This window comes from Formica exsecta, unplaced genomic scaffold (assembly GCF_003651465.1).
Source record: "Formica exsecta isolate Colony F162 unplaced genomic scaffold, ASM365146v1 scaffold362, whole genome shotgun sequence".
Taxonomy (NCBI): domain Eukaryota; kingdom Metazoa; phylum Arthropoda; class Insecta; order Hymenoptera; family Formicidae; genus Formica; species Formica exsecta.
Genome location: NW_021850867.1, coordinates 57,691 through 83,955, shown reverse-complemented (window position 1 = coordinate 83,955; position 26,265 = coordinate 57,691). Strand labels below are relative to the sequence as shown.

Here is a 26,265-nt window from a genome sequence, read left to right as displayed (position 1 = left end):
AAGTCGAACATAGCCAAATGAATTTTATGTATATGTATATATATATATATATATATATAAAATGTACATCCAATAGTATATATGTATGTATATATAAAATAGGTGTCCAACCAAATTTGTTATATTATTTCAGAATTTTTCTCTAAAATTTGCAAAACAGCTGTCTTATACAATATCTCGGTACAAACGTTTACGATATAAGAGTATTTACTTATCGTCTTATGGATCTAAATATAATAGTAAAAGAATTACGAAAAATGTGGATATATAATTATTTAATCCTCGAATTTAATTGAATTAACATGTGTATCTATGCGTCCGCCACGGTAGCTACCGCGTTTCTTCTTTTGCTTTTCATGTCGGAAAGACTTGCCCTTTGTATATTTCAATACTTCATTAGCTCGTTCTCCCCATGATCCGCGTGCACCTTTCTGTTGAGCAAGAAAAACGAAGAGTTTTACATATATTTGTGTATGTTTCGAAGATGAAAGTATATCTACTAATAATGTAATTGCGATTTATCCCTTACCTTTATATACAATCATGTATATCTATTATTAATCATCAAAAGTGATCTTTTTATTTTGAGTTGTCGTATCGAAAGATTTCTTATTATCGAAACCACCTTTGTCGCCTCTAAAACCTCCCCTATCGCCATCCCCGTTGTCTCCCCACGATTTCCTCGGCCTATCGTTTCCGCCCCAAGATTTCCTATTATCGAAACCGCCACCACGACCGCCTCTAAAGCCGCCGCGACCGCCTCTAAAACCGCCGCGACCACCACCATCCCTATCGTTATCGTTGCTCCAACGTCCGCCCCTGTCGCCAGCACCATCCTTATCGCTACCGTTGCTCCAACGGTTACCGCCGCCACCGCGATCGCCTCTGAAACCGCCGCGTCCGCCTCTAAAACCGCCGCGTTCACCTCTAAAACCGCCGCGTTCACCTCTAAAACCGCCGCGTTCACCTCTAAAACCGCCGCGACCTCCCTCATCGCGCCCTCCTCGGAAACCACCTCTACCACCTCTACCTCCCCTAAATCCACCTTTGAATCCGTCTCGTTCAGAGTCGTGTTTCTTAAAACTATTATCATCTTCTTTCTCGTCCTAAAACAAAAGAGAGGAACAGGTCAATCTCGCCCATGTCATATGGCCATACCATGTTACTATAAAATAACTCTCTTTTCTCTTTTTATTTTTATTTGCCATAAATCATAATATTTAAATCAATTCTTTGTTTGGTGAATGCACGGAAACATAGCCTTACGAGCATGGTCTCAAGCTTTCGTAAAAGGGGCGAGTGACCTGTGCCTCTCGGACGGTTTCCGAGCATTTACCTTTGCTTCGAAGGAATTGTTAGCCAATTTAGGATCCAATTTGACCTCCTCGCTTCTTACACGTTGAAAAATGGGCTTTCTGTTTGACTAAATACAAAATTATAAGTGATAAGAGAGCGTTCTGTTGCTTAAAGATATTCAATTATTGCATAGACAAAGCAATAATAGTCAGAATAATGTGCAATTAAATATTCACTGAACATTTTGTGATACATCTACATATTTCGATATATTCAATAAGTAAACATGATTCTTGTAAAGAATCCAGAATGCACAGATTACGAATATGCGATCATTTTCTGTTCTTAGTTCACTTACTCATTGAATGTTTTGAATTGCATATTGTGTGTAGGCATAATCAACGTACCTTGTTGTCTTCGTTCAAACTACTGTTAGCTTTCACGAAGTTGCTATAATTATTTTTTGCCAATTTTGCAGGCGTTCTTTCCTCGTCATTTGAATGTTTCCTTTTTTGTGGTTTGGCTGCCGTTTGAACTTTTGTTTCATCTTCTTTCTCTGCACTGGAATCTGAATCAGAATCGCTCGTCGATTCCTTCTTGGTGCCCGCTTTTGCCAGTATAGGTTTTGCGGCTGCTGTTTCGTCTTCCGAGTCGTCTGAATCTTCACTGGAAGATTCCTGCTTCTTCGGTGTTTTATTAATAGCCGATCGCTTCGCCAATACTTGTACCGCTGATTTCTCCTTTTCATCGGAATCATCATCGGAATCTTCGCTCGACGATTCTTTTTTCTTTATAGAATCAATTTTGCTAGTGGTATTCTGTTTAACAAGAGCTGGTTTCTTGACGGGAGCTTCATCTTCACTGCTCTCTTCACTCGAGGATTTCTTTTTAGCAACAGCTATTGGAGTTGGTTTCTTAGCAGGTTGCTCTTCCTCGCTACTATCTTCGCTTGAAGATTCCTTTTTGGTGACTGGTGGTTTTGTTGGCGCTGTTTGTTTACTAAGAGCTGATTTTTTTATCGCAGGCTCCTCCTCGTCGCTAGTATCCTCGCTCGATGATGATTCTGGTTTTTGAACCTTTGTTACTGTCGGTTTACTCTGTTTTTGTGGCTGTGATTTTGGAGCTACATCTGCCTTTGGTGTGGATGTTTTACTGGGAATAAGAGCCGGCTTTTGCGCTTTTAGAGAAACAGTTGCTTTTGGTGTGCATGATTTAGCTTCGTCTTCGCTACTCTCTTCACTTGAGGAAGATTCTTCCTTTTTAGCAACAGTTACCAATGCTGGTTTTTTAGCAGGTTGTTCTTCACTGCTATCGTCGCTTGAAGACTCTTTCTTAGCAAGTGCTGGTTTATTAAGAGTTGCTTTTTTTGGCGCAGACTCCTCTTCATCGCTACTGTCCTCACTCGATGAAGATGCTGGTTTTGTAACCGATTTTGCTGGTGTCAATTTATTCTGATTTTGTGTCTTTTGATTTACAGCTGCTTTCTGCGCCTTAGTGGCTGGCTGTTTGGCAACTGGTATTTTGTCTTCCTCTTCATCGGAACTTTCATCAGAACTCTCTTCTTTTTGTACAAGAGGTACCTTGACATTTGTCTTTGCTTTAGTTAATATTTTTTGTGCTGGTGTTTCATCTTTGCTGGAAGAGTCTTCCTCAGAAGAATCTGCTACTTTTTTAAGTGGCACTGTTTTAATTATTGATTTATTGCCATTGACTTGCGCAATATTTTTCTGTGTTTCTTCCTCGCTTTCCGAGCTCGAATCCGAACTACTTTTCTTGTTTTGTCCAATTACAGAGACCTTCTTAGAGGAGTTCTTTTGGAAATACCTGAATACTTCAAGTATTGTCGGACATCCTTTCGATAGACCAGGCTGAAAATCAATAAATTAATTTATTTTTTATATCTTGTTACAATTAAATAAATCAATTCTTGATAAACTTGATGATGTTAATTTAATTTCTTCTCTTATGCTCCTTTCAAATTTTGCATTTATATTTGTATGCAATTATATCAGATCAAAAAAGCAGGTGGAACAAAAGATATCTTGCTTTTTTATTATAAGTTGATGATGCAAGTAACAAATTTTTAATCTACAGATTTTATCTATATTAGATATTCGAACAAAAATAATCAGAGTTTGGAATAGAGAAACAGGTAAGATTCTAGAAAAATCGGACTACAATTTCAACGCGATTCGACGCGTCTATAAGATTATCGATATCAAAGCTACGATCGTCGATTGCGCGCAATAATTTGTGAGATTATAGTAGTGAAAATTATAACAGCATATGATGCAGTGGACGATGAAATAATCGAAAGAAAAAATTATGTTCGGCGTGTGCGTCCACGTGGTGTAACGAATGGCGGCAATCGATCACCGCGTGGTAATCGGCACAACGATACGAGAGTTCGTCATCGATAATATCGGTTCTTACCGCTTTTGTTTTCTTCTGAAAAACCTTCGCCAACGACGCGTCCTTCTTCGTCAAGTAATCGTATATAAGACCGGATATAAATAATTCCTCGATCTCGCCCATGATGCCGGAGAAAAATTGCTGATCGCAGATAAATTGTTGGATTCAACTGCTCGTTTCTTCCTGTGCCGTCCCGTAATTTGTGCCGGCTTTTGTACTCGCAGCGCTGGTGTCGTTTGGTCATGGTTCACGTAGTATCGATAGATGGGTTTCTAGAATTATTAGCGTCTTCGAATGAACGGGTTAACCCAACGCGGTTAAATTAATCACTATATTTTACTATGAATTCAAGCCTTTTATTGGCAGAGACGATGCAATGACGTCATTAATCGCTCTGAGAGCGATTAAAACAGGGTACCGATCATGTAACTTTTCCCCTAAGGCGGAAAAGTGAAAAATTTTGCCATTGATTACAATGCTAATATTTTTCATTTTTCACGTTTCCGCCCTAGGGAAAAAGTTATATGATCGGTACCCTGTTACATTCGAAAACGCTATATGATTGCGCATAATGAAAATGCGCCAAAAAAAAATCAACCAATCGCGCGCCGAATGTAAAGAACGTAACAACATGGCTTTCTTTAAACGATTGATCGATTTTTCTATACGTATGTGTGATGCGTGACTTGCGTGGTAGTAGCTAAACTCTCTTTAATTTTTTTCTATAATAATAGGAAGTGATTGGCTGTCGCGTCACTTTTTAACGTGCTGAATTCTTCTACGGCCGTGTTCCGATATTCACTGCCCGTACTGAAAATCTATAGTATATGTGACGTAAACTATAGATTTTCAGTACTGGCAGTAAATATCGGAACACGGCCTACATATGCAAGAGTTTTTATTGGCTCTTTCAATGATCGTTTTGGCGCGTTGGCGCCTGATTGGTCGAATCCAATCCATTGAATCCCGGACGTTTTTTTCGAAATTCGTGGACCGGCATCTCCGATCTTTCGACGGGAAAGTGTGATTCGATTTTCCGAAATTATGACGGAGACGCAGCAGAAAGCCAAGTGTATTACTCTGAAAGGTTCCGCCGAATTGGTTACACAATATCTACGTACGTATAATCTTATTGCTCAATCGGACTGCAAGGGATATCTGTAACCTCTTTGATTATCATTTCGTTGCAGTGTATGGAGTCAATAGTATACTCTATCAAAGAGGAATATATCCGCCTGAGACGTTCCAACCCTCGGAACACTTCGGCCTATTCATCTTCACGTCCACGGACGAAAAGATCGCGTCTTTTTTAAATACCGTTCTTGGCCAGATCCAAGAATGGCTCATTCAGCGCAAAGTACACAAGATCACGCTTGTTATAACGAATGTCAATACAAAGGAGGTGCTGGAAAAGTGGGATTTTAAAGTCGATTATGAAGATCAAAAGGCTAACGGAGTCAATAGCAATATCAAGGCTGAGTTGCCCGAAGTAGAGACAAAGGATGTAAAAACTATTCAGAAAGAAATACGCGAAGTGATACGTCAAATCACAGGTAATGTCTGATTGCGGAAAAAGATTTTAAGTAGAACATTAGATCTTTTCGTTGGGTGTACTTTCTAATATGAAATATTCTTACAGGCACGGTAAGTTTTCTGCCACTCTTGGATTGCCTGTGCTCCTTCGACATACTTACGTATACGGTACCTGACTGTGACATTCCTAATCAATGGGACGAGACTCAGCCAGTTTTTATCGCAAATAGTCAAGAGGTACAACTTAGATCATTTTCAACTTCTATACATAAAATGGACACTATAGTCAGTTACAAAAATACATGAACCTATTTGTTTATTTTTTTAAATGCAACAATTGTAAATACAAACTCCATTTTATGTCCTGTATTAAGCATCGCTTACCAAAGACTGCTTTTATTAATTGCTGTTAAGTATGATGTGATTATTGGTGATTGATCCAAAGTAACAGCAGGATCAAATAACAATACAGTAACAGCAATACTTTTCTATAATATTTGTAGTAGTTTAACACATCAATTATCTTCTCAACATATTTTCTATTAAACATTTTTTAAACACATTTAAAGTATTGAGAATAGTAACATTATATTTAAATAAATATTAAATTTTTAATTGACAATAATATTAATTAAATACTAACAATATATTGGGTTGAACGGAAAGTTTGTGCCGTTTTTTCGGTCTTCATCTGTTAGTAAAAAACGGAACGAACTTTCCGTTCAACCAAATATATATATGATTAATTTATATTTTAGTTAATTTTTCTATTATTATACTATTATTATACTATAAGCTTATTGAAATGAGTATTGTGTGCATTAAGATTCATTATTACAATTTCTAGAATTTTGAAATTGTTTTTGTATAAAAAAAAAGAGAATGTATAGGAATGATAGGAATACGAAAGGAAGTACATGGGGCATTGACAAGAATCTTGGCAGATTTTATTAAAACAGAATTGACCATTACATTTAACACAGGAATTACATTTGGTTACTTGGCAAAGCATGACAGATACAACTAGAATAAAATATTTCTGCTTGCCGACGTTTCACATAATTTGCCTAGCGTTAGTATCTTCCAACGTAAAGCTTTTCTCACATGGAATCTCGATACTAATCTCAATCATTTCCTAACGATTCCTCGCGTATACTCCATTTTGGAGTCTAAAGCATTCTAAACGGAATCGCGCATAATTCAAACGTAATCCGGCGTCATGCTTTTTTAATTTAAGCAAATCGTATTTTACAAACACATCCATAGGCCTGAATTATTAATGTAACCTATTCAATCTAATCTGCCTCGTTCGAATACGAACGAAAATCGGTAATAAAAATCATCTTGTGCCTTATACATGCTATTGTTTGTCCGCGATGCCCAATAATCGGTGCTTGATCCGATGACAAATCTAAATGATTGGAAGTTTAATTTCTTTTTATTTAAATAATTGGCACATACTTTGAAGGTTTAATTTTTGTTATACAATAAGCCTCTCATAAAGAGCAATTTATGATAAATAATTATAAAAACTTATTGTGAAATTTTTTTCGAAACTATTATGAAAAATATACAAAAAGCATTTTTTTTTTTGCAACATTTTGTGCAATTATTCAAGTAGAATAAATATTTCCTCTGTGTGTATCCGATCATATATCATTGATATAATTGATATCTGCCACATTATTTCTGGTTAAATATTTAAATGGAAATATATATATATTTCTGTTTATATCTGTTTCAATTTATTATAATCGCGGAAATGTTTTAATTTTTTAATTTTGTATATTTTATATTAATCTGTAATTGTAATTTTATCATCTATTTAGCATTGATTATTAAAGATATTAAATATGTGTGAAACTCGGTTTTTAACAAAGGGACAAAATCAATACTTTACAACCTATAGAGAGCGTAATACATTTATTGCATACTATTCACTAGGCGATTGTTATAAATGTGACGCTTCAAAGGATAGTCAATTATCGGAATAAAAGAAAATATCGCTTCTCTCATTTATATTTGTCATATTACGAACATATCTCGATCTTGCCGAGATACGATCGAATAAGATCGTATTTCGGGAAACATCGATGGCGATCTATACCTTTATTTAGTAATTCGCCGTTACGTTTCCCTTACAATAATTTCGCTATTAACGTTAATACTTCGTGCTGCTAGAATTAGCCATATTAGTCCACGGTGCGTACTCTGTTCGCTATAAGGACTATCGCGGAACGCAAACGTTCGCTTCACGTTACGTGTCACAACTAGGGTTGCCATACGTCCTCTTTTCCCCGGACACCGTCCTCTTTTTTAGGGCATCCGGGGACGTCCGGGGGGATTTTTCGAATGTGTCCGGGGTAATTATGAATGTCTGGGGTTTAAGAATATTCATAAATATTCTGCTTTTTAGATTTAATTAACCACATCATATTCAATCACTTCAATACAATTGAAGTTATCAACCATTTGTTTTTTTATTTTTATGCGTGAATCTAATAATAAAACTTCTTTTAAATTAAAAACATGTTTAATTTATTCCTTTTACTCTAAGTACTAATGAAAATGAGATCTAAAATAATTATTAATTTATTGTTATAAGTTATAAGCAACTTGCTAACCTATTCGCATTTTTGTATACGTCCGGGATTGCAAGCGAAATGTCCGGGGTTTCTGAGCTATAAGTTCTAGTTTTGAAAATTTTATTATGGCAACCCTAGTCACAACTCCTGTCCGCTTGGCCCGTCTTGGAGATATACGGTAACTTTTGAGAAAATAGCACACTTTCGAGCATTCCAGATTGTAAAAAATATTCCAAACTTTCGATGCACTTTTATGAACATCTTAAATTTCAACGATCCATCTTTACAGATATTTAATGCGAATTACATTAATAAATTACATTAATAAATATTTTATTTATCCGAAATTTCATGGATATTACATTTTCGCAATTCTCTCTTAACATAGCAATTGTAATAATATTTTCCGGCAACCAATATATCTGTCTTTTTGTTCTTTTATTTTATTTTATTTTTTTAACGGACACGTCAAAGATAACATTTGAAATTAGGAATGTGTGTGTTTGATGAATAGTATTTTACATTTTGCAAGAGATGATTTGAGTTTCTAGCGTGGCGACATTTCACGTGAATACAACTGCATATAATTAGACATTAGTAAAAGTTTTTTTCCTACTCTTGAAATATTCCGTTTCTCTTCAAAAGCACGTGGTTTATGCCATAGACGGACATTACAATCGTAATACTTCTCCGCATCCAAGCCATGCGCTCTTTAAATGCGCCTAGACTAGTTTTGCTCCGCATTCGTTTTTTAGCTCACACACTGCGAAAGCTGGAGATACGCTGCAGTTTTACAAATGTATTTATCCCGTTTGTCTCCGCGATACCGTAAGAGAGCGATATATCGGACAATGACAAGAATAAAGCTCGCCGATTTATGAATTATTTAAAGCTCTCTCCATCTTTTTCGCGATATAAATTAGAGAATTGAGATCGTTAATAAAAAAATATTGAACTTAAGGAAATATTAATTTCCATCTGGCTAATAAATATTGAAATTTGATATTATATAATGAATATAAAAGTTATATAGCTTTTGAAATTAATATCAAAATCAATTTTGTGCTTTAAATCGTGATAACGATAATCTCGAATGAATTTTTCAATAGTTCAAGTGTAATTTTACCATTAATATGTTGCCAATAACGAAAATATATCTGTTTAAATATGCACAAATGCACAGAGATATGAAATTATACTTCAATTCTCTCTTATACATTATTCTATCACTTTTATTTCGTAATTTTCAATAATTCAAATCGGCTATATTGTTTGCTTGGCCGCGGTAGATCACTTTGTCGCATATCTATACGGTATAACAGAACAACGCGGATCGTGTCTTTAGTAACATTATGCGGTAATTTTTCATAAATACCGTAGAAACGTGTCTCTAGTAAAAACATTGAAAAATAAACAACGCGAGAAACAATATACAATATTTTACAGTAGCGCTTAGTATACCAATGATCGGGTGTCGTTTTCGCGAAACGGTGATTCGCAGCGATCAGAATTTGCGAAAGTGTCGTCGATCGAACCGCGTATTCAATTATATCGCGTCTCCGTATAATCGCGATCGCATGATTCGCGGGAGATTTTTTTTTTCAATCGCAATTTCGATCGAGCACCCGTGCATGAGAGAATAGAAATCGAGTAGCCATTGATAAATTATTATAATCGTCGGCTATACCATAATTAGTGAAGTAAACATTTCATCGCGTTAATCAATCGCCGATGTGATGGGCGTGCATGCGCGATGCTGAACCACCGTTCCACGATCCCATCCACCTCCCGCATGGACCGAAAATCGATTCTTCTTACGTGTAAAATCGCGTTTGTTTCGCGATGCGCGTTTAGTGCAGCGCGTAGCGTGCGCAAAAGGGCACGCTCGAATTGTCATTTTATTTATTTATACACTTCTACTTAAGTTTACCTCTTACTAACGCTATATCGATTTACGATCGTTTCTTTTTTTTTTATGCATAAAATATCATAAAATACATTCTTTCTTTTGTTCACTATTCGCGGACTCGCCGTTTCGTCCCGATAGTCGCGAATTCGAGCCGAATCGCAATATTAAGCGTGCGAATCGAAAAATTTTAAAACCACATTAGTTAAATACATTGACAAATATATCAAGATGTATGTAATACAATATTATATTTCCTCGTCTTTGGTTTATTCTTCTATTTATTTTATTGAGAAAGAGACGAAGAGAATTACTTTATTTAGAATCTCTTCACAATACGTGTATCGCACACATACATTGTATTTTTAAATATATATCTAAAGATTTAAAATAAATTATATATAGAGAGAAATAATATATTTTTTCAACGAAGGAGTCTAATTTCATTTGTACAATTGTTATTCATTAATATTTCCGCTATCATAAAATCGGAAATTCGCTCGTTGACGTCGCGAGATATCGATCATCACGGCGAGTCTCACGATGTACTCACGATGACTTTCATACAAATCGTTCGATAGGTACGAGCGACGAAACGAATTCAACGAAAAAGCACGGCGGCACTAGTAAGCTTGCACGGACATCATTCGCTACGACGATCTCTCTTTTTTTTTATATTCTTTTCTCCTCGCTCGAGCATCTTTCTGATTTATATAGCTAGAGTCGCAAAGTACTTTCCGCTTCTCATCGCGTGAGAACGGCTCGGAACACTCTGTTCGCTTGTTCGCCCACAAAACTACCTATACGTAACCGTGTAAGTTCCTAACGATGTAAAAAATAAACGCATGCGTTCACTCTCGTCGATGGAAATGTCAAATACATCCGTCGATCGATATTAGCCGATTATTATAGTAATTTGAATAAAAGATTTTTAGCTTTATAGAGAGAATCTTTTTTTACTGTAAATTTTCTCAAAATATATTGTGACATTTTGTATTATAATTTTGAAACAGTTTGCGTATCGACAACTTTAAAATAATAGAAGAAAACATAGCAAATTTGATCATTTATAATAATAAATCTGTATTGTTAAAATAATTTAACAATTCTCATCTATTCATTTTTATAATTTAATATTTAAAACTATTATATGTATTTAATAGAAAGTTTTACAGATTAAAAATGATGTTTTTAATCGGTATATCAGGATGTTTTTATATCCAATTGGGTCCATTTTTTAATTATTTGATACGTGATATATAAACATACATATATTTTCATAAACGCACAAATCTTTAAACAACTCTTTATATAATGAAAACATAATTATAGTAATTCAAAGAAATTTTTAGAATAGCCTTTTGCATTCGCTATGATTCGTTGCGATAAAAATGAAATTATTATATAGTAATTATTTGTCTGGTAGCAGAAAGCTATTTTTATGCCGAGGTTTATTATGAATTTCCCTTAATTAAAGTGAATTCGTTTTTGTTGTATTGAAAAATACGTAGTGCAAACGACATCATCGTCGTATAATTTTACCGTGTCATCTCCTACTCGCTCTTCGCGTTTCTCGCTTCATGAGCGGGAAAAGTTCGGTATTTCGATCGTTCGAGAGCCAACGCACTGCGGCGCAGGCGCCTAAAAAGGGGGTACGAGGGGTTACTTTGTACAATAAGAGCGTCCTGAACGCATCATTGAGGCCGGAATTTTCTTCGGAAATCGCGGAGCGCCTTTTCGCGGCTGACTAACTGAATCCTCTCTTAGCATACAAAACGGTTGCGACATATCTTCCGGGCTGTATAACGAAATTTTCGTTTTTTAACCGTTCTAGTATCTTCACGAATAATTTTAGTATCGATTTTTATGATTGTACTGTCTATTCTTGAGATTTGACTTACGTTCGTAATTAAAGTTAAATAAAATAATTTAATTCTGAGGAAAATAATTTAAAGAAAATATGTGTTAGAAATAAATAAGAAATATGATACTCGCAAATATAACAAAAAATCCAAATTTTTAGTCTTTTTACACGCAACATGAATTTAGAATATATTATTTATGGAACGCAAAATATATATAATACGAATAATAAATTAAAGGAATAATATATAAGCGTAATTTAAGTAAAGTATATGAACAACAACTCAAAATAACTTAACATTAATAAGAATTTAAAAGAAAATTTGACATAAATAAAAAAAAGGTAAAAAATATATTTCATTTTTAAATAAAAATTACAAACGTAAAGGTAGTAGGAAAAACAGAAATGTATATGGGATAGTTTCAAATAGCTTAATTGAGAATTTCTTTGAATAACACTTTACGAGAATGTTGCGTATGCGTGTAATTAACAGTATGAGATTAGTTATCTCGTTTTGCATTATTGACTAAAGTATCCCAGAGAGAGTTGCCTAGTTAAAATTTTGCTGTAGCAGCTTATGTAATTGTAGGACACTCCGCTAATTAAAGCGCCGCGTCCTGTTTGTAGAAGTTGTACGTCCCGCGTTACCCGTTACTTGGTGCCCGGAAGATACCGCGGTCCCTCCTGCGTAAAACTCTGATCCTGGAAATCCTATTACAGTACTCAGGATCATCCTCGCGGGTTCCCTCTTCCTGCGCAATCCCGTAAAATGATATCACGACATGCCCGCGGTAGTACGTCGATCTGCACGTGCCCTATGGTATAGTTTTACGACGGCTTTCTTCCTCTCTTATTCCCTCGTTTTCCCCGTACAAACCTCACTGGAAACGGAATGATTCGAGATCCATTTTGTGATACATTTTTCCTTCCATCCTAGCAGAAATCACAAGCGCTTTTGCAATCGCGATATTTCGGCATTGACTAAAGTCAATCGGCTCTACAACGTAAGATGATTTATTTATCGAGCTTCGAATGTCATTTTTGTGGAAGAAAATAACGAGGATTAGAAATTGTTGTGTGTATTTTTTAAAAGTATTGTCCTGATTGAAAAAGCAGTCCAAAAATTCTTTTAAAAATCGCGAGTAAAAATATTATCTATTAACCAGGAAATATTCCACAAAAAATATTTTGTTGTCGTATTAATCAGATATTGTTAAAATAGTTTAGAATAATTTTACCAGTATAACCGAGGAATCAAGAAAGCTAATTTAGCAGAAAATACATACACGGATATATCCTCAATGATTATAGCGCTCATTTTTTTAATATAACGATATTACGATCAACAAGTTTGTACTTACGATTTGTAACGAGATAATAATATCCCTGCGAAAAAATTTCAACCAAAAAACAATAGATTATAATAAATGGCAGAGCGAGTTGTTAGTAATACTTTCTTCCACATTTATTCGCGTCGTTTTCGCGTCTCGTGATTCCTTCTCGTCGAACGGAGGGTTGAAATTCTCTTGCGGACGAAGTGGCGAGGTGCGTCGTTGGAAGTTTTCTAATCCCGTTTGGAGGAGGCCGGGATTTCCTCCGAGCAATGTGCGAGTGCTGCTATGATGTGACAGTCTATAAACAAAGGATAAGAATTATTCAACGGATACTTTGTGAAATAAAAAGAGTCTTTGAAGTAAAAAAAGCATTGTCTTGATTTTTCGAACAATTTTGTTCGATTTTATTTATCGCGTCCATTTCTCGTCCCATCTTTGATCCAGGAAAATAAATCCTTTTCCTATCTCAATTTTCTCAATATTCGTTAAATCTCATATATCATTCGCGTAATTCTTCGCTTAACTTTCTATTTGAAAAATTAATAACTTTAATAGATTCGAAGATATTGATATCGAAGAAAAAGATATTAAAAAAGAGTATATAATGATCATTGTCGCTAAGTTTGACTTATATTTGCTGAACTGTGCTTCAAATAAATATTACTATCAAAAGTCAAGCAAAAGCGAAAATTCGACAACATTTCGTTAATTTTGAAATTAAATCATCACGCATCATCAAATCGTGTAGAATGTTAGTGAAAAGAGGCGGACTGAAAAAACGTGCTCGAAGAATAAAGCATTCAAATTTTAATTCGCTTTTTTCGAAAAAAGTAGGATACTTTGGCTTATGCTCTTTGCTCAGCGAATATCGATCGTGTGTCTGCTCCGAGGAAGAATATCTTTACCGAACTTTCGGCCAACATTCCCCTTCATACGAATTCACAGTGCATCGCATGTTTCCTTTCTCACCTTTGTCGCGATCCAGGATGAAGACAGTTCCGGGTGTAGGATTGAAACTTTTCTTCTTGCCGCTTTTCCGGACCTTTATCCCGCGGAAAAGGACGCTCAGCGCGATAACTTTCGTTTAGGCTAGCTCGCGAAACTTCGACTCACGATGGTCCAGGATGCGGTATGCGCGAGGATGACGTTGGTCGGCGGCTCGCTTCGTCCCCCGAGGCTCTTCTGTGGCAGGAAGTAGCGGGCCAAATTATTCCTACAGTGCGAGAAGTGCCGCTAATGCCATTGGCTCTTTCCGGCCTAATTAGCAAAGAACCATTAAGTTTATCTACGAGCATCACACACAGGGTCAACCGGTCTCCCTCGAGAAGACTGAATTGGGGAAAGGCGAAAGGGACAGAGTTCGCTTTCGCTATGAATTAAGCATTGAATGATTCAATTCGAATGCGAAAGTACTTAATAATAAATCATTAGATATATATATTGTATCAGGCACTTTTTCCTGCGATTTTGGATGGTAAAAATTAAACCAGAAACAATATATTTTGTTTCAACATCGAAGCGTTATCTTACTGTAAAATGTAAATTTTCGGAAATGAGAGAAAGTAAGTGCAATATAAGTAAAAAAAAAAAATATATTAATATATAAAATCTTGGAATATATATGCAACAGAATTGCTAGTATTAAAGGATACAAGGCTGCGCGAAATCTTCCGTTTCTTAGTAAAACATTTATCTTGCAAATAATACTTGTTCGGATTTGTCGCACCTTTTAATTCTTCGCATCACGTTCCTTGAAAGAGATAGAGTTTAATTGAGATTAGCGTAGTTAACGAGCCAATGCCTTAAGAAAGAATTAACTCTGTGAAACGAACCAGTCGTTGTAAACTTTTAATTAACCGCTTTCGCAATTATTTAATCGAGAGAATCAAGTCTTTCTAATGACTTCTTTACTGTTTGTTTCAACCCTTCTCTTATTTTCTGTTCTTTCGAACTCGAATTGTTGAAAATTGCTAAAGCACATTTAAATTAAAGCACGTATTACAAGCAGCTAGAATTAGATAATAGATGACAGTCTGCGGACTCGGTTTTGTCAAGTATCTAGCGATGATAATGGGCCTTCCTTCTAATTAGAACGGACCATTAAGCTCTTATCCACGATCATTAGACTCGTCGAGTTCGGTTCTTGTGCCATTTGGTGTCGGTAGGATCGCGCCTTATTGACAAATTCTCGAAGCTACATTCGAATCTTAATTAGCGAATCAAGGAGCAATTTGAAGAGTAAAGGTAAAGATTGAAGATTAAACCACTCGGCAATCAAGCTCGAGCAGAGTTCAAAGCCTTTAGAAGTTAATTATTTTCATTGCCCAATTTTAATTCGTATTTTGTATTATGTCTATTATTATTAATATTATTGATCAAAGAAATTCTATATGTATAAAATTATCACATCCATTATATAAAAAAGATCTATAGTTAATTCAATAGCTAAAAAATATATTTACGTGAAAAAAGTTTTTTAGAAGATTTGTGATTCACACAATGATTATACAGTTGACACACAAAAAGATCCACACATCCATTACACGAGCGTGTCATATATTGTATTTGATAAACATTCTGATGAATAAGAGTCCGATAAAATGTCGTCGTTCAAACTCGTAAAATCTCGACTGGGGATCTATGCTAGTGATCGAGGATCATCGGTAAATTGTCCGGCCATCATCATCGCGCCCATGAGGATCCAGCCGGCGATAATTGATGAAATGAATCACGTTGACATCGACGGTGATCGTTAGCAATGAGCGGGAGAACACGAACCGCGTGCTATCGTTAATCACCGGGCCTGACACATCCGAGCCATCGTTTGTTACTTTCGGCAAAGTTGTGCGGTCGCCCGACACTCCGATGCGAGTTATCAATTCTGTGGGACAGCGTCGTTTGGCTTTAGGTTAATTAAAAATTAATACATTAATTATCACGCTTACTGTTGTTATCATCAAATTTATCGAAGCAATAAAGAATTTTGAAAATATATTTTATGCAAAAATCTTAAAAATGGTGTAATTAATGAATGATGATGACGATGACGTGTTAAGTTTTTGGTTGGCCTTCAAGATTTCTTATTATTAAACTTGTGAAGCTGCTTATATATTTTATCCTATATTTCATTGATTGAATTATTAATGAAACCTTCACTTTCGACAAAGTTTCCGACCGGTCTAACGGGCGCGGTAATCAGCACTTGTACCGTGTCTCAAGGCTCTCCCTTTGCCTTATCCCAGGAAGTTAACAACTATCGGCTTTGTAGCCGTGCTTAAGTTAACGCGAGTTTCGCGCGCGTTGAATAGTTTGCAAGTCCATTACAGATGCATTAAGAATATATATGTATACACACGTGCATGTCTGAATTCTCCGTTCTCAGCTGCGAGGACACGTGATACTTCGCACAATTACTTCGGAGCATGAGACCCAGAGCACAGTCGAATCTGACAAATCTAATGTCTCTATGTGCGGTAGCACGTTCAGGCACTATCATCTTCAAGTTATTCTAAACAATATTGGTTAAATCTAATAGGAATTTAACTGATTCTCTATTTCTTTTTACATTGAATGCAGATACTGTAAATGTTGAAAGAAAAGAGAAGCAGGGATGTTGAACGCAAAGAAAATTGTGAAAAATGTATTAAATAAACTTGAAAATATATTGACATTTTCGTCACGTTATTCGCTAATTACACAGATCTAAATTTTATTTTTGATATTTTTATTTAATTATTATGCGAGAATTTATTTTCTTGATAAAATAATAAAATAATTCGTACCTAAAGAATAAGAAAACAATATCGCAGATATTTTTGTGATCCTTTATTACCGGCGCACAAGGCAAAAGGAAAACAAGATGCCGATAGCGAAGAGAGCTTTTCGCAAGACTCGCTCGTACGGCGAGATTCCTATTTTTTCTCTTTTGGTAATATACAGGGATCCCGTCGTGAATTTTCGTGGTCGTCGACTAGTACCTTTTACGCGAAACGTTTATGCGATGTGCGTTTCGAGGATACGAGAATCGAGAATACGGGCCTTTCCCGCAAAGAGCTTTCGGCATCGCGCGAGGACTGCTACGAGCTTAGCAAGGAGCTCCGCAGAGACATCTTGCTCGCTCTTATCCCCATAGGTCTCTTTTCTCCTACCGCGCGTAGTTTTCAGCTTTTACCCTTTGGCTTTCTTTTTAGCGTGGTTTTCCTTTACGAAAAACGGTCAGCCGTATCGTTTCCGCCTGACGTAGCGCCGTCTAAGGACACCGGGGAGCACTGGACGTTATTGCATGAGATATACAGTTACGTATGTTTCTCTCCGAGTACGCGTACGTACTTTCTTCCAACAGTTATCGATATTCGATTGTGATCCTCTCAAGGCTTTGGTAGCTATAAAAGCATGTCCGAAAAGAAGCGAGGGATATAACGCAAAGTGTGTAGAACGAACATGAAACTATATTTCTTTTATTTTTTCCCTCGCAATCTGGCTTGTGGGGATAGACGATAAAATGTTTATGGAAATAATGGCGGACTCTCGAAGCAGATACAGTTACAGAGCCTCCGAAATTTCCCTCTACAATATCGATCCAAAGAAGTCCTTATACAAAATTTACTCCTTCCCTATCCCGACGTAGCTTCGACATTGAAGATCATTTTCGCCGAGTCGCGCGACTTCGACTTTGAACATGGCACGTGACTCGTGTCGCAAGGACTCGGTCACCCTTCGCCAAGACGATAAATCACGGGGAACCCGTTGAGCCCCTTTATATCGGTGCGTCGCGAAAGCAGCTTCGTCTTCCTCCGTTCATCAGCGAGGTGACGTGGCCGTTGCGGCAACTTTTTGCTGTTATGTAGGGTGTCGCAGAACCACCGCAAGTTCTTTCATAGATAATAGAAGGAAAACTAAGAAGAATGATAGATGTTTTATAATGTCGCTCGCGCGCGAGGCAACGAAAATTTTTTTACCAAAGTTAATTAAAATATATTATGAAATCTTATAACTCAATTTTATAAAATTATTTTACATAGTAAATTTTTTTTTTCTAAATTTTGTTTTTCAATTTAATTTTTTAACTTGAGTCTATCTCAATAGAGATTTAAGGCGTAAGATTTATTCGTCTAGATATTTAATGTTGAAAATTAGAAATTTATGACGAAAATAATGTCCTTTCATTTCGATTTCGTTAAGAGAAGACGCTAAGAGAAGCGCTTGAGAGGTGATCGTAAAATCTTTCTTAAAGGAGCACTCCGTCGCTCTGGAATATTTTGTGTAACACGATGCACGGAGATTTCTCGCAAAACGTCACTTACGATAAAGGTGTAATAAAGTTGTATGAAACTGACCTTTGAGAAACGATGGTGGTTCTTGACGATGGCCAGCGTCGTCGTCTCGGAGCGAGTCGATGTCGCGGGAATGACGGTGGACAATGGGCGAAATGTAAGGAAAGAGAGGACGAGAGGGATGACGAATGAAAGGAGGATGATTCGAGGGAGCGAAATCGGGGAAAAATGACGAAGGGCGAGCAGCGACGAGTGCTCGAGATGGCTACGCGACAGATCCGCGGATAGCGATGACACAGTGGAAGGAGAAGTGCCCGAAGGGGCGGCGGAGAGGGCGAAGTCGCGGATGCAGGAACCTGTACGGGGATAGGGGATGAGTGGGTGAGGCTACAACAAAACAAAACACGATGAATGTCCCGATGTGCAAGCTGCAAGCAGAAAAAACGCCACAAAGATCGATGGTTAGTTCTTTCTTCGTCACGTCGGTTTCGCGTCGGTCGCGCGCGTTGAATTATCCAGATAAATGTATCCGGACGGACGTTTACGCCGGATTTGCGTTTCGAGATAATCGTTGAATATTTCGTAATTATTCACGCGAATCCATGGAAGCTGCGAGCGCTTCGCCGCGCCGCGAGGGATTTGTTTATCGTTGGCGCGCGTTGGTCCATTGATGGTTTTGTTCATTTTCGTTTTCGGCATAAATCGCGCATCCGAAGCATATCGCGGATCGCAAGTCAATTCTATACGATTGTAAAATATTTATAGATCGTTAAATTCAAGCAGAGTAAGTAATGGGAGACTGTAGAATAAATTAACAGCAATAATCCTAACGTAATAAAATTAACAATTTTTACAAAATTGCAGATATTGTAAATACTTACTTAATAATCAGAAAAACTCAGTCTTTAGAATAGAAAAATTCGTGATAAGAATAAAATTGTTTTTCCAAGGACATACAAGAAATAAAAAACCATAGATTAATTTTTTTTATTGATGAAAAAAAGGGAGAATTATTTTCCAATTTATCAAACATCTATTTTGTATTTTTGGAATTTGAGCCTAACGAATTTTGCTGCACATTTTTTGGATTCGATTCGAAAAACTGATCGTTAAAAAAAAAAAAAAAAAATGGAATAATTTCTACAAATTTGTTGAAGTCATACTGTAAAATATTTTTTATGATAAAGTAACATATCTAATGGTTCAAAAGAAATAGATCAATTTACCTTGACAGTGCCGCTAGATGCGCTAGAAGCGGGCGAGCGTCACGTCCTCGGCGAACGAAGAAAACTTATCCATATCTTGAGTGCAAGCAAGAAAAGAAAATAGTCTTCCGTTAAGTGTCTGGTGTGAAACAAATATCGCTTCTGTAGATCTTGAAATAACCGAGATATTAAACTCTCTCTTAATTCTTTTTTCGCGCGTAGTGTTACAATAATCGCACTTTCTCTGCTTGTAATATACCAAAAAAGTAACTTTATATTTAAATCTATTATAATATAAATCCCTACGAGATTTAATGATTAAAAATCAATACAATCTCGGTACATTTTGTTCAGATTAAAGACTAAAAAGTCGCTGTGTCATAATTTATACGACTTCCATAGAGCTGAGTCGAAAAAATTCATGCGCTTGCGAAAACACGAGCTTCTCGTCCTCGTACTACAGCGACTGTTGACCCCACGAGCTCTTCAAGGCTCTTCACCGACCCTGAAGAAGAACAAGAACGTGAGGGGAAATACTTCTATTCCTGTCGTTCGCGTGAATCATTCCGTTTGCACTTATCCCGTCTAATGCGTATAAAGGGCCCTTATACGGCTATGCAGACAGTCTCGTTTACATGTACTTTTAGCAATAATTTCATAAGCGGATTAGTAGTAGCGCTGTAAATCTCTTTTTTTGTCCTGCCTTTCTCTTTATCTACTTTAAGATGATATTACTATTAATGACGTAAATAAAAAACATTAAATTGATTATTTTGGCGATCAAATATTTCTAGATAAACTATTTTTTCCCCTTATGAATAAAAAATATTTCCAGATAAGTATATACAATATAATAAAGGAATATGTCGAGAGATCTTAATAGTAAATAATCTCACAAGAACATATTTTTTGATTGTAATTATGCATGAATAAAATATATATATATACCTAATAAAATGTGGAAAATAAAAGAGATACAGAAAATTTATTGGAGTTTAAACGAATAACCGGCACTAACTCCTAGTAATATTTTTGGAGCAATTCTATTTGATCACTCGCATTTTCTGACAGATTTATTGTATCAAGTCAATCTTGCTATGAGCAAAAGATAGTCTATTCAGCTTGACGTTTGATTCGTTGAATCATCGCGCAATAGCAAGGAATCCGATCGGCTACCATTGTAGTTTCTGATTAAATGAACATTGCGGCGCGGAATTTCGCTGATACACCGCATTGTCCTGACGTGCCAATTACTGGTTACGTAGCAACGACGTACTGACGGCGAAATTTAACCGGTTGAAATGGAGAATTCTCTACAGAACTTTAACATTCAATAAACTTGCGGATAATAGCACCGATACCGGTATTGTGCCGTTAGAGTCAGCTTGACCGCTATTAGCGTCGTTTCGCGGATTTGTGCAGCGCCCTGGCTTTACCGCATTAAGATTCATGTGTTTAGTCCGAGAATGGGAGAGTCGTGCCGAAGACTGCGTTTAGGTGTATTACCGTACCGTAAGGCAATAGAACGAATTACCCACGATAGTCCTCTCTTCAATCGTAAGATAAAGTTGACTAGAAAACCGAGAAATTTTAGAAAAAGAATTTTCAACTGAATTTATATGATTTTTTCCCCTCAACTTCATCTTAACATTAATATTATACCGATTAATATGATTTGATTAAGATTTAAATTAACATTATTACTAAAAGTAAAGTAAAGATAATTTCGCGTTTTTTTTTGTTAGAGTTTTGAAGTCAAAAAGAACTTTATAGAAGCAACTATTTTATTTTCTAACGTAAGCAAATACTCTGATAGTTTTTTTTTTTGCGATGCCGTCTTCTTCGATAAATGAAAGCAAAAGTATAAACGTCAGCGGCTTGAAATAAATGACGCATCGTTGTCAGAAATTTTTCTATGCGAGATATATCCACAATATCGGTCTTATTCGTAACGCTCGAAGTTATCGATGACTTCAAAAACTTCGCCGAGTCTGTTGATTTCAAAAGACACATCGTATGTGAGGATTCTCTGCTCGAGAAATATGTGCGCATCGCAGAAACATTTATTTCCCGGCTACGACGAAGCGCGCGTTACCTTCGAAACGCTCCCCTATGTAAATTACGCGGACGCTTCTTTTTGTTTTATATTCTCTCTATCTCTCCTCCTCCCTTCCCGTTGTTATCGGAAACCATTGAATTCATGATCGTTTCGCGGACGAGGGCGGGGTGAGGGCAGAGGAGGGTACAAGCGCCCGCTCTCTCGAATGCATAAAAGAGGCAATCGCGCCGGGGCGCGATGTAAATTCATTACACATGTATGTCGAGCGTTCGTCCGAGTGCGTTTGTTTGTAAAATCTAATCAAATATTGTCCAACGCTTATTCGCGCCATTTTTATAAAACTTCCATTGTCGAGGCCGGACGAAACGTAGCGATGTGGTCGTTTTCTTCTATAGTCAATATTCGTCTGCTTGTGTGTATAATCGATTGTTAGAATTAACGAAATGAATTTTGGAATATAAAACGTTATTTTTTTTATTAGTTGCGATATTGTTTCTTTTTTTCGCTCATAACGAGACTACATCTTTTTTATTTGTTACAAAAATAAAATTATAAAAAAAAAACAATAATATATTATGTACTTAAAATCAGCTTTTATACAAGTACGATATAATTATGTACACTTATAGACTCAATTCCGAAAACTAACTGGCTGCAGCTTCTTTAAAAAACATTTTTTATAAACAAATATATATAAGACTTTACTCTGACAAACTCATTTATTTAAAATCCTTGAATATCTTTCTCGGACATTGACAGATATTTATATATACTAGATTTTATTTAATTTCTATCAAATTTCACAATTAATTTTGCAAGACAGAATCTCAAAAATTCCACCAAAATAACGAAATTTCGCACATGGACTACCTTCGATTATGACGTCATTTATTTATCGGGGTCAGGTTGAGGCCGTCGTTACATTACGAGAGCACGTCTAATGGGTAGTAGTCGTGGGTTAATATGTTACCGTGTCACATGTTCAAGCACGACAAACTATACGAGCTCAGGCCGAACGAGAGAGAAATTGCCGCAATTCCGGCGAAGGCGGAATCCTAAGCGCCTAGTAGGCTCATAGCAATTCTCTCCGTCGGCGGAAGGTAACGGCGGCTCGACGCGATGGTGTACACCGCACACCAGATGCCGGCGAAACGTATCGGGCTGTAACCCCCCGTCCACCCGCGCCGGTAATACGTATCGGACTACATTTCACGGTTGATCGAGGCTCGGGCCGGCAACGCCATAGACTATTTCCCAAAGGATTCCCAGAGCGATATAATGGGCTCGCCAAGGTATAACGTAACCAGCTACCTAACTCTCTATCGTATTACCGTGGCAGAGACCGAGCCCACTACCTCTCCATCTCTCTTCCCCCCTTTCCCCATCGCTCGACCGGAGCTCGACCGACCGTGGCCTCGGCCGAGTCCTCACGGGGTGAATTCGTCAACTGGCGCGCCTCTCTGACCGTCTCAGAAACGACGAGAGATGCACTGCGCGGTCGATGTTCGATTCGAAAATTGCGCTTCCTCGCCACGTACTCGCCTCGTACGATCGTGCCTCTTCTCGCAACGATTTCACCTTGGCTGTTCCTTCGCGATACCATCCCCCGGGTGCGCACCTCATCCTTCTCGCCGGGCGAAACCTTCTTATCTATCTACCTACTTACCTACCTACCTACCTACGTACCTAACTACCTACCCGGTCGCTTCTATCTCGCAGAATCTGTGAAAAAGCTCCTTCAGGTAGGGCAAAATTGAAAAATGGAGCTGCAAATTTCGTTTAGATCGCTTCAAACGATTTGAGTTGGTGAGAGCTCTCTCTCTTTTTCTCTTTTTCTCTTTTTACGACTTTCTGTATTTTTCTTTTTGTTCTGTCGGGAATTTATAGAGTTTGATTTGATCCGAGAAAAGATGACGCGAAATAATAAAAAACGCGAATGTTCGCCTTTGCTACGAAAAACGGAGTTATTAATTATCGTCTGGTAGCCATCTTCTTTTCTTTTTCCCTTTTTTCTTTTTTTTAAATGTGCTTCTCCGACGTGTACCCTCGGCAGAGCGTATGGAGACTACGGATGTCACGGGAAGCATTGTGAGAGCGCACGAGAGTCGCGTATCGAGGGTCTTTTGTTGGTGTTACATAAAGAGGGCGGAAAGGAGTGAGGAAGGCTATTGTCTCGGTAGTCGCGCCACCAGAAGAACGGAAGCACTTCCGCGCGTGCCCGTATTTCAGACATTTTTTTAATACCACGAATGACTTGTGCTGCGCAGAGCGCTATTAACTTTCTCTATTAACTTTGCCCCAGATTATTTCTAAATGTTTGAGAAAGATACTCGAGCGTGTTGTATTTTATTCGCTCTCTTTATTAAAATAGTGTTATATTAATATGTTCATTTTTAATTTTTTTGACATTATTTTAGCAGTTAAATATATGAGGAATACTCTTTATGTGAAAACTATTGTTTCAACGAATTAATCGAATAAACTACTTTATCTTTATTACATTTAATTCTCCGTTTGAATAAGTTCAATAAGTTGCATAAAGTTTTATTTCATCTAACTTGCTTTCTCTGTCTTATACATACTTGCACGTCATTTGAGAATTGATTGAAGCCAATGATGATTTCAACTTTATTTTTTTAGTACATTCGAACGACGGTTGTATCTAGACACGACAAGTTCTTGATTCGAGAAAAAAAAATAATGTACTACAAATTTACGACTCAACAATTTTCCCAGCTGAATGCGACGCGAGACTCGGCGCGGGCGTTTATTTCAGATGGCCGTGCGATCATCGTTTAGATGATCCCTCCGAGATGTCTTATTGCCGGCCATTCGGACGGTTTGACGTTTTAAAAGCGGCCATTACGACGCGCAGTACAATGGCAATACCGGAATAGCTGTTAGCTTGCGATGTCGTCGCGCTCGTAGTCTGTCGCTTAGGGTGAATATCCGGTCTACCGAATGTCCTGGCGGTCGTTATAGTTTAATGCGTCGGGCGCCATCGTAATGCGAATTCATTGCCGAGCGAAAGCAGCGCGTCGGATGGTCAGCCGTTCGTGTAAACATCATGTAATCCAGTCTAGTCAACTAGCCAACGAGAAATCTTGCAATCGCGTATCCGTGTGCGTTATATATATATACACGTTCGTTTTGTCTTTTCATCGATGGTCCGTTACTTTGATCCATTCAACTCTAAAGACATATACCCTTATTTCGCCTCAGTTACCTTTAATGAAAACCATAAAACGCTCTATGCAATTTAACTTGTCGATATCGCGCCGTACTTTCCGAGCGAGATATCGTCTCGCGTATCATTATTAGATCGACGTAAGATTTTCGCTATAAAATGGTCACATCACGGATTGAAAAGGCGATCTGTCGATGGCATTAGCGCATCGATTACTGAGTGTGGCATCGCGTTATCCGTGTAACGCTCGCGCGAGATAGGCGCGGCTCAATCCCGCAATCGCGCACAATGATGGAGCTTGATCAAACTCACACGTGTCTGAATTTCCCACGCGTTTTCGCATGAAGAGCGACAAATTAAAAAGACGAAAATACTGAACGCTGTATACGTTATATTATCGCGTCACAATTATCCCTAAATTAACTTATGGATGATAATTTAGTCGGAATAGCAATTTCGGAGATTATGGATTGTTTGACTATGTCATTGGATTTTCGTGTTGTGTAATATCGCGTTATATAATATATTTGTTTCACGTTTATTTAATGTTCTGTTATTTATTTAATTTATTAACGTATTCATTATTCGCTATTTTAATTATGCTCGCTAATGATGCTTCTACTACATTATCGAGAAATGCGAGTGTTTCTTGGCTAGATATGTCAGACAATTCCAGCACCGTCTGGGGATGTTCACATTGGTACGGCCGTACGGAACAATATCTATCTCTGCCGCGGAATAATCTCTCTCTCTCTCTCTCTCTCTCTCTCTTCCTCTCTCTCTCTCTCTCTCTCTCTCTCTCTCTCTCTCTCTCTCTCTCTCTCTCTCTCTCTCTCTCTCTCTCTCTCTCTCTCTCTCTCTCTCTCTCTCTCTCTCTCTCTCTCTCTCTCTCTCTCTCTCTCTCTCTCTCTCTCTCTCTCTCTCTCTCTCTCTCTCTCTCTCTCTCTCTCTCTCTCTCTCTCTCTCTCTCTCTCTCTCTCTCTCTCTCTCTCTCTCTCTCTCTCTCTCTCTCTCTCTCTCTCTCTCTCTCTCTCTCTCTCTCTCTCTCTCTCTCTCTCTCTCTCTCTCTCTCTCTCTCTCTCTCTCTCTCTCTCTCTCTCTCTCTCTCTCTCTCTCTCTCTCTCTCTCTCTCTCTCTCTCTCTCTCTCTCTCTCTCTCTCTCTCTCTCTCTCTCTCTCTCTCTCTCTCTCTCTCTCTCTCTCTCTCTCTCTCTCTCTCTCTCTCTCTCTCTCTCTCTCTCTCTCTCTCTCTCTCTCTCTCTCTCTCTCTCTCTCTCTCTCTCTCTCTCTCTCTCTCTCTCTCTCTCTCTCTCTCTCTCTCTCTCTCTCTCTCTCTCTCTCTCTCTCTCTCTCTCTCTCTCTCTCTCTCTCTCTCTCTCTCTCTCTCTCTCTCTCTCTCTCTCTCTCTCTCTCTCTCTCTCTCTCTCTCTCTCTCTCTCTCTCTCTCTCTCTCTCTCTCTCTCTCTCTCTCTCTCTCTCTCTCTCTCTCTCTCTCTCTCTCTCTCTCTCTCTCTCTCTCTCTCTCTCTCTCTCTCTCTCTCTCTCTCTCTCTCTCTCTCTCTCTCTCTCTCTCTCTCTCTCTCTCTCTCTCTCTCTCTCTCTCTCTCTCTTC

The 26,265-nt window shown here is 37.6% G+C and overlaps 2 protein-coding genes and 1 long non-coding RNA gene across 4 annotated transcripts in view; 1 reads left to right on the top strand and 2 right to left on the bottom strand.

Moving 5' to 3' along the window:
* Positions 1–257: 257 nt before the first annotated feature.
* LOC115238906 (nucleolar and coiled-body phosphoprotein 1-like) lies at positions 258–3,932 on the bottom strand. Of its 2 annotated transcripts, none has more exons than XM_029813070.1 (4): positions 3,730–3,932; positions 1,704–3,164; positions 1,337–1,423; positions 258–431 (listed from the first exon to the last, which is right to left on the bottom strand). In XM_029813070.1, the coding sequence occupies exons 1-4, from the start codon at positions 3,829–3,831 to the stop codon at positions 276–278; spliced, it is 1,806 nt and encodes a 601-aa protein (XP_029668930.1). In that variant the 5' UTR covers positions 3,832–3,932; the 3' UTR covers positions 258–275. The 2 variants fall into 2 exon arrangements, with proteins under 2 accessions (XP_029668930.1, XP_029668929.1); XM_029813069.1 differs by lacking the exon at positions 1,337–1,423 and adding an exon at positions 530–1,106 and having other exon boundaries at positions 291–431.
* Positions 3,933–4,622: 690 nt separating this feature from the next.
* On the top strand, positions 4,623–5,868 carry LOC115238920 (mitotic spindle assembly checkpoint protein MAD2A). Its single transcript, XM_029813103.1, has 3 exons — positions 4,623–4,825; positions 4,899–5,261; positions 5,348–5,868. The coding sequence occupies exons 1-3, from the start codon at positions 4,753–4,755 to the stop codon at positions 5,545–5,547; spliced, it is 636 nt and encodes a 211-aa protein (XP_029668963.1). The 5' UTR covers positions 4,623–4,752; the 3' UTR covers positions 5,548–5,868.
* Positions 5,869–11,150: 5,282 nt separating this feature from the next.
* Positions 11,151–26,265, bottom strand: part of LOC115238879 — a 69,300-nt gene continuing 54,185 nt past the window's right edge. The window contains exons 3-6 of the long non-coding RNA XR_003884556.1: positions 19,430–19,504; positions 18,267–18,631; positions 13,900–14,112; positions 11,151–13,228 (exon numbers count right to left, since the gene is read on the bottom strand). This is a non-coding gene — a long non-coding RNA (uncharacterized LOC115238879). The remainder of the gene's footprint in view (positions 13,229–13,899; positions 14,113–18,266; positions 18,632–19,429; positions 19,505–26,265) is intronic.